The following is a 14,877-nucleotide window of genomic DNA, read 5'->3' as shown; positions in this document are numbered from 1 at the left end:
ACTTTGAAAGCATGAGATCAAGCCTTCACACCTCTCTTAAGGGTGTCAGAAAGATAAATCGGGCCAAAACAACTCAAGCCAGCACCAACGCCTTCATGCAAACTGATAACCTGTGTGACTGAACCCCATCTGGTGACCTCCATGTTTAGTATTACATACAAACATACATACACACACACACACACACACTCTTGTGCTGGATGGACTGGTAGAACTGGACACATCACAGTACAGGGTGACCTCAGGTAGGCATGGCCTACAACACTGTTTAGCACTTGTGTGTTTTACTGCAGTGTTCTGTCTGCACATGGCAGCTCTGTGCCTCACTGTGGTGGTGGTGGTGGTGGTTGGAGGTTTTAGAGCTGGTTAACCCTGGCATGCAGAATTTTTACTGTCTTAAATGGCACCGTGGAACAGCCATCGGTGTCTCTCAACAGCACCACCCTTCACCCACAGGGAGATGGTGAAGTGACACTGCAGGGTTTGGTGTTCCTCCAGTCCCCGTTCATCTGATGGGGCTCGAGGATTCACTAGTGAGTCAATTAAGTTAGCGCAGGTAGAAACTGAACTGAGCAGTTCTGCTCGATCGGCAAGAATAAGGCTTGAATTTCTGGAGTGAACCATAACGCTCTCCAAAACAGAAGTGGAAAGGGGGAGAAGAAGACACAGGGTTTACAGGGGGCACAAAACATAGAACACGGAGCTGTTAGAAATGAGCTGATCATCTTCTGACATACGACAATCAAACAGATGGATGAACATTCTCAACCAGCATGCCTCCGTTTACCCGTGTGACCTTTTTTTCCATTCTACTCTGGAGATTTGGCCTGGGAACCTGCTGCCGCTAATTGCGGCTGGTGCGTCGACCACAGAGGCTTTGCGTAGCCTAAAGGTCGTGGGATCAGTGAGGTCGTGGGCACTGAAGCAGTGTCACTATGCACGGGGCGGGTCAGCGACCTTTGTCGTCGCGCCTCACAATTCCGTACATAATCCTTTAACTCAAAGACCATACGGAGATAATAGGGATAGCACTATAATATAGGCTTAAATTGGAACAATTATTTAGAGCCGGCTCCTAATTACGTTCCCAATTACGTTTGTCCTTGTCATAGTTTGTCTCGCGTTTTGAAGACGCAGGCTGTTAAAGTAACTCTTGACGAAGAATCCAGTTAATAGAATGTAAATGATCAAACTTCATCATTTCGCCTATCACACGTATGTATATATAGTCTTTTTTTTTAAGGATTAATTCGAACAGTAGTACAATTTTTGAATACGACTCTCGTTCTTTTACATGTTTCTGGCCGGTCCAAATGACCCAGTAACAGTGTCGGGATTTAGTTTTTATTAACAGCGCTATTGCTGGGCTTTAGTGTCTATCCGACGAGCATAACAAACGCCACGTTACGCAAGCAAATTTAAACGTCGTTACCAAACTGGTGCAGGTACTAGAGAGGATGTCGTCTACTGAATGGAGGGTACTGCCATCTAGTGACTAGTTTGGTGTATGTTCAGTCAAAACACGGTAAATGAGTCTGTTTTGGCGTTCCAGTTATTGCTACATGACATTTACTATTACGGTTGGAAATATTTTAGTTTTGTAATTGGGTTTGTAAGAAAACAGCAGTAAAGTGCTTCTTTACATTACATTACTTTACATTATTATTCACCGTTTTCGTTTTTACATTTTCGAAGGTGAACGGAGTCCGCTCTGGGTTGATATGGCAGTTTCTTTGGACGTACATCGTTTTCGTTAAATGATGTATTTTAGATGACCTAACATAAGCGCTGTTAGCCCTTATGAATCAATATAAATTCGCGTGGCTCACTGCAAGACTTTGCAGGACCCACCGCGTTCAAAAAAAAAAAAAAGAAAAAAAAAAGAAAGAAAAGAAGAAGCGTGCGGACAGCAGCGACCGCGGAGGCGTGACACCAGTGGGCGGAGAGGTGGACTACTTAAACACCAGTTTCTGAAAACTTGTCTAAACTCAAACTTAGACCAGGTACGTTGGCTCAATTCTCCGCGTTCACGTCGCTGAGCTCGTGCAGAAACTTTAAAAATGTCTGACAGCTCCTCCGATCCGGGTTCAATTGCAAACCCGGTCAAATTTAAAAATCAAGACTATGCGTCGTTGCTGGACGAGTGTCTCAAGTCCCGCTGCCTTTTCTTGGACCCGACTTTTGCAGCTGATCAAACTTCCATCCGCATGCCAGCAGATCCTGATCCAAAAATGGCAATCAAGTGGTTGCGACCAAAGGTAACTAAATGGACAAATGCTGACATTTTCCCATGTCAATGACGTTTCAAATGCGTCCTATGAATTTCAGAGTTTTTATTCAGTGGAAGAGCATCAGCTGCAGACTGGTATTCTGATCTTATACAGACTTAATGGCAACCACTTATAGAGGCTTTGTGCACTACCTGGGTCTGCATCATGCAGACCACCCCGTCTTGTTTTTTGACCTATAAAAGGAGCTAGTCTATAGACCTTAGGAAGTCCCCTGAGTTTGAGATGCAGGCCACGACATTTGGATAGTACTAATAAATCAACAAGCACACTGGAAACAGGCTTTAAGATTTTAAAAGACATAAGTGTACAGGTTAAACTATACTAATAAAATATAGATTTGCTCCAGTGACTTTTTAGTTCACTTTACAGTGATGTGCATTAATATTTTATACAGTGCTATCTTATTATATGCAGATTTTCTACATTCAGCCTGTTTCTGTTTGACACTCACTGTTTCTTTCTTGTTGTCTTCAGGAAATCAGCAAGAATGCTGTCTTTGTGGAGGGTACCACGGGCACCACTGATATCTGCCAGGGTCAGCTGGGTGAGTCAGTGCCCCCTTACTGAGATTTTGAGCTAGTCTAATGGATAAAGCCTTACTGTATCTCCAGTAAAAAAGCAAAAACAACAACAACATAAAAAAAAAAAAAAAAAAAACCTAATCACCAAAGGATGGCCTCTGGGCATCTGGGCATGAGCGTACTCGGAGAGACATCTGTTTTGGCGAGACTCCTGCCTCCCCTCTCCTCCTTATCATGCAGATTCCCTCTCTCTCTCTCTCTCTCTCTCTCTCTCTCTCTCTCTCTCTCTCTCTCTCTCTCTCTCTCCCCCTTTTTTCCACTCTCTCACTCCTGCTCTCCCTCACCCCTTCTCATTTCTTTATCTCCTCTTCATTGCCTCATCCTCATTATCCACGTTATAATGTTTAATATCCCTGTTCCTCCCCCCTAGCTGGGAGGCTGTGTGTAGATCCCTGATCTGGACTCCCTGCCGAGAGCCATAAAAGCAGAGCTGCCTGAGGGCCCCAACTTCAAAACTGCAAAGGCGACGGGTGGGGGTCCGGGGAGGGGATGGTGGCATCATCTGCATGCACCCACTTCCCTCCTCCCACCTCGACAATAACAATTATTTTGCACAGCAGGTTTTGGGTTATTCCCCCTCTGACCTCACCCACTTTTTCTTCCTCTTGCACTGGTTTGGATTAGTGTTAAAAGCACAGGCTGCAGCCAAGGTTTTAATGTCTCTGAAAGTCTCCCGCAGATTCTGACCGGAAAGGGCAGTTTCAAAACAACACTCCTGCTCAAAGTTAAGCAATGGCCAGAGGTGGTTGCTATGCGGTCAAAGAGGTATACAGTGGTGGTCTTCAGTGGTGGCTTCTGAGCCGGACAGATGATCTCAAGGGAAGCCTCTCGGAGGTGGCTTCTATGCTTGTCAAACTATCCTAAGGGAAGTCAGCACCTAGCGTGTCAAAACATTGTTTTACACAGTACAAAGACTGCATGTTTCTTTGTAGTTAATACAGCACTACAGAAACACAGCTAATACAATTACTTAACAGTATTTTAGCAGTTTTACATGCTGAGGAATATGGAATCTTATTTTTGTACCTATAGTACATTCTGCAGTATATTCTGTGTGTGAATATTGAGTATGCATAGCGATCATTATTCAGATTGTCAGCCTTTTATACAGAGTTTTTACTATAGTAACACCTCTTACCTGAGAATTACATTTAAGTGCAAAGAAAATTGCAGTTATGAAGTGTGAAAGATTAAATTTCATGTAAAGCATGTGGTTTTGCTTATGTTGCATTGAGATTGAGTTGTAGATGAAAACCCCAAAACCTCTTAACACATCCCTACACAGGAGATGACCAGCTGTTTACTGTTACTGTGGAATGCTGTGTGTGTGTGTGTGTGTGTGTGTGTGTGTGTGTGTGTGTGTGTGTGTGTGTGTGTGTGTGTGTGTGTGTGTGTGTGTGTGTGTGTGTGTGCGTGCGCGCGCGCATGTGCATGAACAGGCAGCTGTTCCTCCATCGGACACAGCTTGTTCACTGCTTTTTTTGGTTCATTTTTGTATGACTCTGTGCTTTCACTTTCACATGACGGGAGACACTAATGACTTTCCCTGCTCTGTTGTCTGTAGGGAATTGCTGGCTACTCGCTGCCCTGTCTTGTCTCACCATGCACCCGACCCTGTTTGAGAAGGTGGTCCCAGCGGGACAGACCCTGGACGTCTCTTACGTGGGCATCTTCCGCTTCAGGGTAAAGTGGATTAATGGCAGTTAATGTAGGAAAATCACAGACAGGAATTTAAATAGTACACCTGGAAAGCACATTTTACTTCTCAACTCAGAAAGCACTGTTCTTTACCTTTTTAAAGAATGATGGAGAAAAGAAAGAGGGGCATACACTATAAATGTGGATCCCCTTCTAAAATGAAACCAAATCAAAATGTTTTGTGCTGAATTGTGTCTGAGAAAATACTGGTTGTGCTATTTGGGTTTTATTTGTGATATTTTCATGTAACAAGTCACTAATTTTAGATTTTTGTTGAATAATGGGTTTAATGCACGTCAGACTTGTACTGAAATATAACACTAATATCTCAAAAAACAAACCAGCACAGGCTATAATTTCTGCAGCACAAATCTCCACACACAACACAAATGTAAAAGATGATGTACGTTTATCCAATTTCATATTAGTCAGGGCTCCAATTTCACAAAGGACATAAATTTTACATAAAGGAACTCATTTGTGAGGTGAAGTGAGGATGAGGGCGCTTAATTTTTCATTGTGTGTGTGTGTGTGTGTGTGTGTGTGTGTGTGTGTTTTGAGACTTTTGTCAGGGTTGGTAATTTGCATGAGCCCTCCCCCCTCATGGGTGCTATTTGTGGATCATTCCATATTGCCCCCAGCCTTACCCCCCTGATGTTAAAGTGACACGTACACATCTCCCTGCCCCACTGCCGACAGCCTGTTCTCTTACACGCTATGATTAATCCCTTCGTTCTGCTTTCTGTTGTCCGAACGCTCTCCAGCGTGGCTCCGTTGCGTAAGCGCTTTATTCGTCCCCGGACTTGCATGTGCAGTGCGGTAGTACATTCCGTTCTACATGTGTCCTCACTTAAGACCTCCAGGAGTGAGTAGAGGCAGAGCTAAGGCCCTGGCCCCTCCGGGTCCGTAATAGAACCCCCAGAACTGTGTCTGCTGTCCCCTGATCAGCTCCACACGACCAGGCTTCCTAAGGAGAGAACAGGCTCGAGCACAACGCAACAGGCACAGCAAACCTGCTGGAACGAATGAATGAAAGATAAGTGAATTACTGACGGCAAGCATTGTGCACTTGAGATGAGATTAGATTATATTAGTATATTGGAATTGTGGATTATCTGTCCACATCAATAAAGAAACCCTTATCTGCTGAGAGCATACCAATTTAATGAAGTGGTGTTAACGTATTAGGAATGAGAGTTATTACCAATCCTCAGTGAGTTTTACTGGTAGTCCTGTGTAAACTGTGGCGAGCCATCTAAGATGATAGTTGAGATAGTTGCATGCTATTATGTTCCCAACTGTATAGTGAAAAGTTGTAGTCACAGTGCGTTATGTCGAGCTGTGGATCTCTTTTGTTAGCAGAGTGGGGTTTTTTTCTGAGGAGAGAGAGAGAGAGAGCCTGAAAGAGAAGGAGAGGTGGAGGTGATGGATGGAGAAAAGAAGTGTCAGTCTGTTATTTAGCGGATGACGTTTGAAGTGTTCTGACACGCAGCCACTGCCTGAGGCTATGAACACACATGCGCGCACACACACACACCTATACCTACCCAGCCAAATTCGTATGTTGCTAACAACAAGCCAGCACAAGCCCAGTATTACCGTTGAAGTTTTTTTACTGTTTAAGTGAGTTTAATTGACGCCCTATGGCCTGCTCAGAAGGCAGTGGATATAGCACTCACAAAACTTGTAGTGCTCTTTTCAAACACTAAAAAAAGCCACAGGTAAAGCAGTTATGCACAACCTCCCCAGTCTCTGACAGTCTGCCTCTTATCCCCCCACCCCCTCCGTCAGTTCTGGCAGTATGGGGAGTGGGTGGAGGTGGTGGTCGATGACAGGCTACCCGTGCGAGGGGGCCGTCTGCTCTTCAGCTACTCCCGCACCAACAACGAGTTCTGGAGCGCCCTGGTGGAGAAGGCTTACGCCAAGTCAGTCCTGCCATATGTGTGCAAGAGTGTGTGGGAGCATGTGGGATAGGTGCCAACAGTGGCCCACATTCATGCCTCTCTCAGCATGCTTTTGCAGTTTATTTGCATGTAAACAAATTTCTATTAATATACTACTTGATTTCTAGACTTGAGTAAAATCCAGAGGTCCATGGGTTGGTGGACGTGTGTCCCTGTACACCTTCTACCTGCAGAAATGTTTCAGATGTTTTACAATCACTAGAGTGGATATTTCCAGAAAGTGTAGGCTGTAGTCACTGCACAATTTGTAAGGAATAGTGTGTGTGTGTGTGTGTGTGTGTATGTGTGTGTGTGTGTATGTGTGTGTGTGTGTGTGCACGCGTTTCCAGGTTGATTGGCTCCTATGGCAGTTTGAAGGGGGGTAACATTTCTGAAGGCATGGAGGACTTCACAGGGGGCATCGCCTACACCCGTCCTGTCTCCTCCCGCACACCACCCGTGCTGTGGAGAACACTCACTGCAGCCTTGTCCAGAGGTAGCTTGCTGAGCTGCTTTATACAGGTGCGCACACACACACACACACCACATATCCATATCATCCTTACAGGGTATTCCCATTGATTGGATTACTGCTATAGCCAAGTAATGCTATGCCTGCCCATTAACCTAACTAACCTTGACTTTTGAATGTCATGTTTGTCTGTCATCATTTGGTTTCCACAAAGAGCTTAATATATGCGCATACAGATGCATAAACCCACACACTACATTTTACAAGTAGAAATATGCATTTGTCACATATATAAACTCCCTCAACTTCAGTACACTATTTTGCTTTAAATGCATATTTAGTTTTGTTTGAGGAAAAAATGAAAAACTTTTTTTTTTTTTTTTTTTTTACTTGTTTTACTTTTTACAACCATTTTCAAATGTTCCTTTCTATGCATGTTTCTTCCAGCATGAAGTTCCAGTGACTTTACTATCTGTCTAAATTTGAAATCTACAAATGGGAAATCCTTTCACAATTTGAATAATAGTAGTAGTAGTTGTTGTTGTTGTTATTGTTGTTGTTATTATTATTATTATTATCAATTAATTAAAGCGGAGCCATATCATTCACTGGGCAGACAGTGGAAATATAAACAAAGCATTATCAGAATGTTCCACTGGACGTGCCTGCTAGAAAATAAATAAAAGCCCAAATTAATTCAATAATTCGTCAATTAATCGTAAAAGTCTTCCATTGTATGTATCCCTCTGACTGATGCCCTCATGTGCCACAGTGACTAAACCCGTGAGCAGTAGCATGTCCTACCATTTAGTAGAGGATGAATACAGACTTGAAATGAAGAATTTTGGAGGAATGGTGGTGGATTAGTTAAGCTTGTGTATGTTTCTGCAGGCCAAAACCGTGAAAGAGATTGGCACAGTGACAACAGAGGGGCTAGTCAAAGGTCACGCCTATGCTATCACTGCTACAGATAAGGTGAGATGTGCAGCTGTGTACAGTAGATGGGCTATTTGTTGTGGCTTTTTTGTCATAGACATGGTGACACCTCGTTTGGGCCTGAGTAGATAGTGTGATTTGTGTGTATAGGTCCACAGGAAAACTGAGGAGGTGTTATTGGTGAGACTGCGTAACCCTTGGGGGTTTGTGGAGTTCTGTGGCCCCTGGAGCGACAAGTGAGAAATGCCTCAGTTCTGATTTTAGAATTACTGACTTGCTCCCAACTGCTGCTCAGCTCTCTCTCTGTGTGCGTGCATGCGTCTGTGTGTGCGTGCATGCGTCTGTGTGTGCGTGCATGCGTCTGTGTGTGCGTGCATGCGTGTGTGTGCGCGTGCGTCTGTGTGTGCGTGCGTGCGTGCGTGCATGTGTATGCGTGTGCGCATGCGTGTGCGTGTGCATGCATGCGTGTGTGTGCATGCGTGCGTGCGCGTGTGTGTGTGTGCATGCGCGTGTGTGTGTGTGTGTGCACGCACGTGGGTGTGGGTGTGGGTGTGGGTGGACAGGTGTAAAGACTGGGATGGCATAGACAGTGCTGAGAAAACCAGAATCCACTTGAACATTGAAGAGGATGGAGAATTTTGGTCAGTGAACAACAACAGTAGCTTTTACCAGTCACCAATTGGTATGCATTTTTATCATGTAATATTACTAGCCAGAAACTTACAGGTGCGCGCATATGTATTTCTTGTATGTGTATTTCCATGTGTGTGTAGGATTGGGATGGAGGACTTTTGCAGACTGTTTGATACGGTGGAGTTGTGTAGTGTCAGTCCTGACTCTGATGATGCAGAGGACAGCGATGCTGTCACCACCACCTCCTCCTGGGCCCTGACCTCCCACAAGGGCTCCTGGGTTCCCATGTGCTCTGCAGGGGGCAGCCGCAAGTACCAGCGTGCGTGTGTATGCGTGCGTTTACGCAGCGACCTGCCCCTGTACATGGTTGTATGAGTAATTCGAGAGCCTAAATTAGATCATTAACCCATTTCTCCATTTTATTTTCTTTCACTTCCTCCATACCCCTCTCTTCTCTCCCCTTTGACCCTTCTTTCTCTCTTTCTCTGTCTGCTCTTGCTGGTTTAGCTCTCCTGACTGTATTTACCCTTTCAACAGGAACATTCTGGAAGAACCCGCAGTTCCACCTGGTGCTGTCCCAGCAGGACGTGGAGGACGTGGAGGTCGACGAGGATGACGTGGATGTTGGCGACGACGACGATGACGATGCTGTCCCTGCGAAAAGCAGCACAGGGAAGCAGAAGGAGAAGATGAAGAAGTGCACGGTGCTCATCGAGCTGCTGCAGAAAGACCGAAGGCAGCGAGACAAGATCAACTTCCTCTACATCGCCTTCCACATCTACAGAGTGAGAGCCAAAGCCAGACGGCCGCTCACAGAATAGTGGAACAAGCTGTGATGAAATATGATGGAAACATGTAGCACTCACAAACTCAAGACTTTTTTCTCTCTCTATTTTTCTCTACTTTTCTTTCTCTCTAAATATCTTTATTTCCTCTTTGTATTTTCAGGTTCCTCCTAAGGTGAGTGATGCACACATGTACATACACATATACATCATATATATCATATAAATATTTCACTTACATGTGCCCTCCTCTGCCCCCACAATCCCCCTCTAGCTTCAGGACTTTACAGGTTCTTTTGACCAGCAGTTCTTCACCACTAAGACGCTGGTGAGCCGCTCCGGACAGTACCGGAATGTGCGGGCCGTGTGGCGGAAGGTGCACCTGGACCCGGGCCACTACGTCATCGTGTCTTCCACGCAGAGGCCCAACCAGCAGGGGGAGTTCTTCCTCCGCGTCTATGCCAAGGAAGGCCACACGCTTGGGTATGCAGGAGCATGGCCTGTAGGGGGCGCAGCAGCATGCGGGCCTGATTTTCACTAATGACACCAAGCTTAAGCAAGTGTTTTACACCTGTCCTTGTTATTTAGAGAATGACATCTGTTCCAAACAGATTTAATGAAGCTTTAAAGGGGAAACTGTGGTCAATATCAAGTATAAAATGTATTTTATCATTTAAAACGAGTGCATATGTGTGCTCTAATCTAGCTGTCAATACACCTGAGCTAGTATTAAAGGCTCAAGAACTTTAATTACCAGAATAAAAGTACCAGAATAAAATTACCAGAATGGAACCAGAATTACCAGATTAAAAACGGGTGATTTACAAGTCTGCAAAACTGCAAAACTCGAAGACCTCCATCTTAAACAGTGACGACTCCTGTTACAGCGTCCGTGAGATCAGCTGTCCCGCTGCCATCACCACGGTGAGTATTTTGTTAATAAGAATTCAATTCCAGTTACGATGGCTTCGTCCAGTCACGAGCTAACACCCGTGTGCTTGTCCTAAAGACCGTAATGTCCAAGCCTCCCCTGCCAGAGGATCAGGACAGAGTGCAGAAGTTTTTTGACGAGGGAGCAGGACCGGTATACCTCCAGCAGACAGCTTCCCCGCTCTGGCCCGAGCACACATTACACTGGATGAATTAAGTTCATTAAGACATGCATATATGTGTGATTGGACATCCTTGCTGATCGAAGCGTTCTCTCCTCAGGATGACAGGCTGAATGCGGTGGACTTCATGAAGCTGGCAAACACAGGTCTGGAGAATTCCCCTGTTAGGCACAAGATGGACAAAGGCTTTTTTTTTACCAACACCAAAATCACTAAATTAAAAAAACAAAACATTTTAAATGGTTGGAGAGTGGCCAAGGTGACCAAGTCTGGGATATTTTTAGAGAGAGAATTAATCTATAATATGACATAATAACATGAAAATAACAGTTATTATGTTTAGTTTTGTAATTTGTAGATTATCAGCATAGGATGATACTTTTCGTTTTGACTAAAGCAAAGTGCAGAGTACCACCGTTACATTTATCATCCAATTTTGTGTTCACGTTTGTTGTAGTACTCACAATGGCCACAAGGTTGCAGGATTGAGTTGACTTGTACTGATGTCAGGGCAAGTTCATGAACCCAAGGACCCCATGTTACCTTTTATTAGAAGCATATGTTCTGTATGCTCAATGTAATTCTTCTGTAGAGTCTCATGGTCTTTGCCTTGTGTTGTAGTGCTGGAAAAGGACTATAATCTCCCTCTGGAAACTTGCAGGCAACTTATTTTTGGGGAAGATGTATCCTTTCATCTGGACGTGCCATCTTCCTGCTTCTTCTTACTATTTATTCCCTCCATTCTCCTTTCTTTCATTGTTTTTGTATGCTCCGCTTGTCCTTTCCCTCCACTGGTTAATGTCCTGAGTTTGTGTGTGTGTGTAGACTGGCGGTCGAGGCAGAGTTAGCCGGGATCAAGCAAAGAAGCTGCTCTCCTCTCTGCGCACCCTGCAGGTACCTGCACCTCCTCGACGGCCACAATCTGTCCAGATTTCTCCGCGTGAATATTTGAATGGCAAAGGAAACATGGAAAGGTTTAGCCAGTTTTAAAGGTGTTTGTTTTTTGGAGTGGGGTTGCAGGAAGATGGATTGAGCTTCATTTGGGGAAAGATTTGTGTCCATGTCCTCTCCCTGAACTCAAGTAATTTTGCAACTCGGGCCTAATAAATTATGCAGAGTTGAGCCAAACTCTTGGTCTGTGCAGAGACTGAAGATCGTGCATGTGTGTAGGGAATTACTTGCACTCCGTTTACCTGATTCTCCATAGAAACTGGACACAAGTAATGTAAAGACCATTTTCTAAATTTTTAAAAAAATTTTCTTGTAGTCAATCTTTCTTGAGTATGATGAGGATTCATCAGGGACCATGAATCCATTTGAGCTCAGTCAGGCTCTTAAGGCAGCAGGTACAGGCTCGAGACCCTCACTCACACATTTTTACACACACATATTCGCACTCACAAACGCATGTATATGACGTAAGAGAGAAACCGCACGCAAGCCCCATTCCTATTTCTCTGCTCCTCTCTGGTTGTCCCCCGCACACACGTTTTCATGTTTCTCTTTCTCCTTTTCTCTCTCCCTGTTCCTTCCCACAGGTGTGGAGTGCGATAATAGCATACTGCAGGTGCTGTGGGAGAGGTTTGGCTCTGGAGAGCAGCATCTGGCTTTCTACAGCTTCGTGGCATGTGTCACAAGACTGCGCTCGCTCTTCAGTAAGCCTCTCTCTGTTCCTTCAAAGAGCCTGAGCTGCCTCGTGCAGTCCACCACGACACATGCAGCTCTGCCTAGGACCTCTCTTCTGCTGTTAGTTATCAAACAGGGCGGGCAATGATCAATCAACAGCTGTCCCTCATCAACTCCGGTTATTGCGTGTGTCTGACTTGAGGGATCATTTGGAGTTTTGAGCATTTTGACTGTTTTGAGCATTTCAGTTTGTGTGCTAAACAGTGCAGTAAATATTCAAATGCTGAATGTCTTTCCACGTGGCTTTATCGTCGAGTTCCGGAATCCAACGGCACACGTGCAACCGTTGGGTTCCCCGTCAGGTTATCTTTGACTCCGCGCGGCATGACCGTGCATCTGCAGCGCGTTACTGCGTCACTCGTACGTCATTACCATGGCGCAGCAGCATGAGTGTAAACATGTTAATTGGAGGGACTGCAGGAATTTCACTCTGTGTTTCTCCCCAGCGCTGTATGAGTCAGAGAGCAGCTCGGAGGTGAAGACCAGAGGCATCAATGCGGTAAGCTCCGTTCGGGCCACTCCTCTGCGCCTTCCTCTTTATCCATTGCCTAACGCCTCCCGTGCCTCTCCTAGCTGTTTGCACTATTCCCTTCACCACCAGAACAGGTCGGGCCACACCTTGGCATGCCAGCCGTGCCCTGCTCTGTGTTTATCACGAGGAACTGAGCCTAGAGCTCTAAGTCATGGTACGACACGGCCCTCGGGGTATTGTGCAGATTTTAATGTAATTACCAGCGTCAAAGACACAAGCTGAGCTGTCTCGGATCCCTCTGTGTTCGAGCATGAGGGCACAGAACTGTGTCGGGCTGAAGAGCAGAGTGGGGTTATTAATAGCGGCACCTGCGTGCTGGTGGGCGGGGTTTAACGCCTGCCGTCGACGGTCTTTTCTGCAGTGGATGCTCAAGCTGCTGGCCGTGTGAGCGCGCTCGGATGCGACACCTCAGCAGGACGGACCTGCCTGGCCGGGACTGCTCCAACGTCATCCACCTGGGCTTGCGTATAATGTGCTCGCGTTCTCTCTCCATACGCCATCTTCCTCTGGACCCATGTCATGTACCAGTCACCTCCACCCACGCCTTCCTCCACCACACTGGCAATATGGGTCATTTCTGGTCATCTCCAGACAAATGCCATGTACATGCTGTCACTTTCCTCATCAGTATTTTTAAAATAGCAAAGTAGAGAGGCATTTATCCCTACTCAAGATAATTGTGATTCAGTATCCATACAGGTTTTTACATCCATACAAGTTTTTTGATACATCCATTTTTATCCATACAAGCCATCATATTTTTTCATATTTTTTAGCTATAGGTTTATAATCTATTTTAAACATATATTGTTGTTGTTGGTGATGGTGGGTTTTGGTTTTTTTGGGTTTTTTTTTTTAGCAAACAGTATTATGCCATTTCAGGAATATGCTACTCTTAAAACTGCTCAGTTTGTGGTTCAGTACTTTTTATCCATACAAGTCTGTGTTTATATCTTTTCATATTTTTAGCTAGAGTTTTAAGCATTCCTTTTGATGCTGCTTTTTTTTGTTTGTTTGTTTATTTGGGTTTTGTTTTTGTTTTTTTTTATCAAACAGTATTATGTCATTTCAAGAATATGCTCCTCTTAAGGCTAGGGAGAGTGTTGGTGCTGGAATGTTGACAATCACTCTAAGGCCTAAAGCTAACCAAAAATGGAATGTAGTTGGAAACCATAACAAAAAATCCAAATAAGAGCTGTTTGGAATGAGATGCCCTGCAGACGCTGTATTGTGTGGCCTTTACTTTCTCTTCTCAGGTGCATGTGTCTATTTCTGAACAAATAGCCAAATATAAACGCAAATCATTAGTTTTGTAGTGGGACCTTTCTGCATTAAAAAATGGTGTGCATATATCTCCACCTCCACACACACACACACACACACACACACACACACACACACACACACACGAGCGAGAGTGACTGCGGGTATTAAAAGCGATGTCTCAGCAGCGCTGCACGCATCGCCTCTATTCTTATCACTCTGACGCCACGTACGGCGTCATCACGCCATCGCTCCCTCCTCCGCCACGTTCTCTCCCTCTCTCTAGTAACTGTCTCCGTCTGCTCCTCCCTCGCGCCCTCGCACATGCACGCACACACTGACTCTCCATGTACACGTCCTCAACACACTTTTCATACCCTCTCGTCCTTTCTGCGGCTCCTATTTATAGATGTGTATTTATAGGAGACCAAGCAGAGGTTGCCCTCGGCAACAGTCCACACGCTTCTGGAAAGGAACACCTGTCGCTGCAGTGGAACACCTGTTCTTTCTTCCTCTCCCTCTCCCCCTTTATTCCCGAGTGCCTCTCTGCGCGTTTTCCTCTGCTCGCCTCCGTCTTTGTGCACTAGTGTCTCTCTCTCTCTAACCCTGGTGTCATTTAAACTCTGGGTTCTGTCTAGCCACTCACCCCGGGGGTTTCCTTGTCTCTTGCAGGACAAACCCCCCCCACACCCTACCTACACAGTGTGATCAGATCTCTCTAACCCAATTTCATTCTGTCTTTCTTGCACAACAGCAGGGGCTGTGCTGTGTCTGTGTGCTACAGCGGCGGGTAAAAGCATGGGTGCACGCAGACGCACCACAGGCCATGATAAACCCTTATTAGAGGCACATTTACCAACAGCAACTCGGGCAAAAAAAATGTGCAAGATTGGAACAGCCTCACAAGAACAGTAACTCATCCTTGAGTGCCCTTGATGCATATGA

The 14,877-nt window shown here is 45.2% G+C and overlaps 1 protein-coding gene across 4 annotated transcripts; it reads left to right on the top strand.

Moving 5' to 3' along the window:
* Window positions 1-1,920: 1,920 nt before the first annotated feature.
* Window positions 1,921-13,976, top strand: capn12 (calpain 12). 4 transcript variants are annotated; one of them, XM_027012746.2, is made up of 22 exons: window positions 1,921-2,003; window positions 2,188-2,258; window positions 2,766-2,835; window positions 4,437-4,555; window positions 6,362-6,495; window positions 6,864-7,035; window positions 7,877-7,960; window positions 8,072-8,157; window positions 8,485-8,562; window positions 8,695-8,873; window positions 9,092-9,339; window positions 9,503-9,514; window positions 9,614-9,822; window positions 10,227-10,263; window positions 10,349-10,423; window positions 10,552-10,597; window positions 11,073-11,134; window positions 11,277-11,345; window positions 11,719-11,797; window positions 11,990-12,106; window positions 12,584-12,636; window positions 12,739-13,004. In XM_027012746.2, the coding sequence occupies exons 2-22, from the start codon at window positions 2,208-2,210 to the stop codon at window positions 12,889-12,891; spliced, it is 2,133 nt and encodes a 710-aa protein (XP_026868547.1). In that variant the 5' UTR covers window positions 1,921-2,003; window positions 2,188-2,207; the 3' UTR covers window positions 12,892-13,004. The 4 variants fall into 4 exon arrangements, with proteins under 4 accessions (XP_026868547.1, XP_026868546.1, XP_026868545.1 ...); XM_027012745.2 differs by lacking the exon at window positions 12,739-13,004 and adding an exon at window positions 13,031-13,976 and having other exon boundaries at window positions 1,969-2,258; XM_027012744.2 differs by having other exon boundaries at window positions 1,969-2,258.
* The last annotated feature ends 901 nt before the right edge of the window (window positions 13,977-14,877 follow it).

This window comes from Electrophorus electricus, chromosome 4 (assembly GCF_013358815.1).
Source record: "Electrophorus electricus isolate fEleEle1 chromosome 4, fEleEle1.pri, whole genome shotgun sequence".
NCBI classification, from domain to species: Eukaryota; Metazoa; Chordata; class Actinopteri; order Gymnotiformes; family Gymnotidae; genus Electrophorus; species Electrophorus electricus.
The sequence above is the reverse complement of the archived record's forward strand: the minus strand, read 5'-3'. Positions and strand labels throughout refer to the sequence as shown.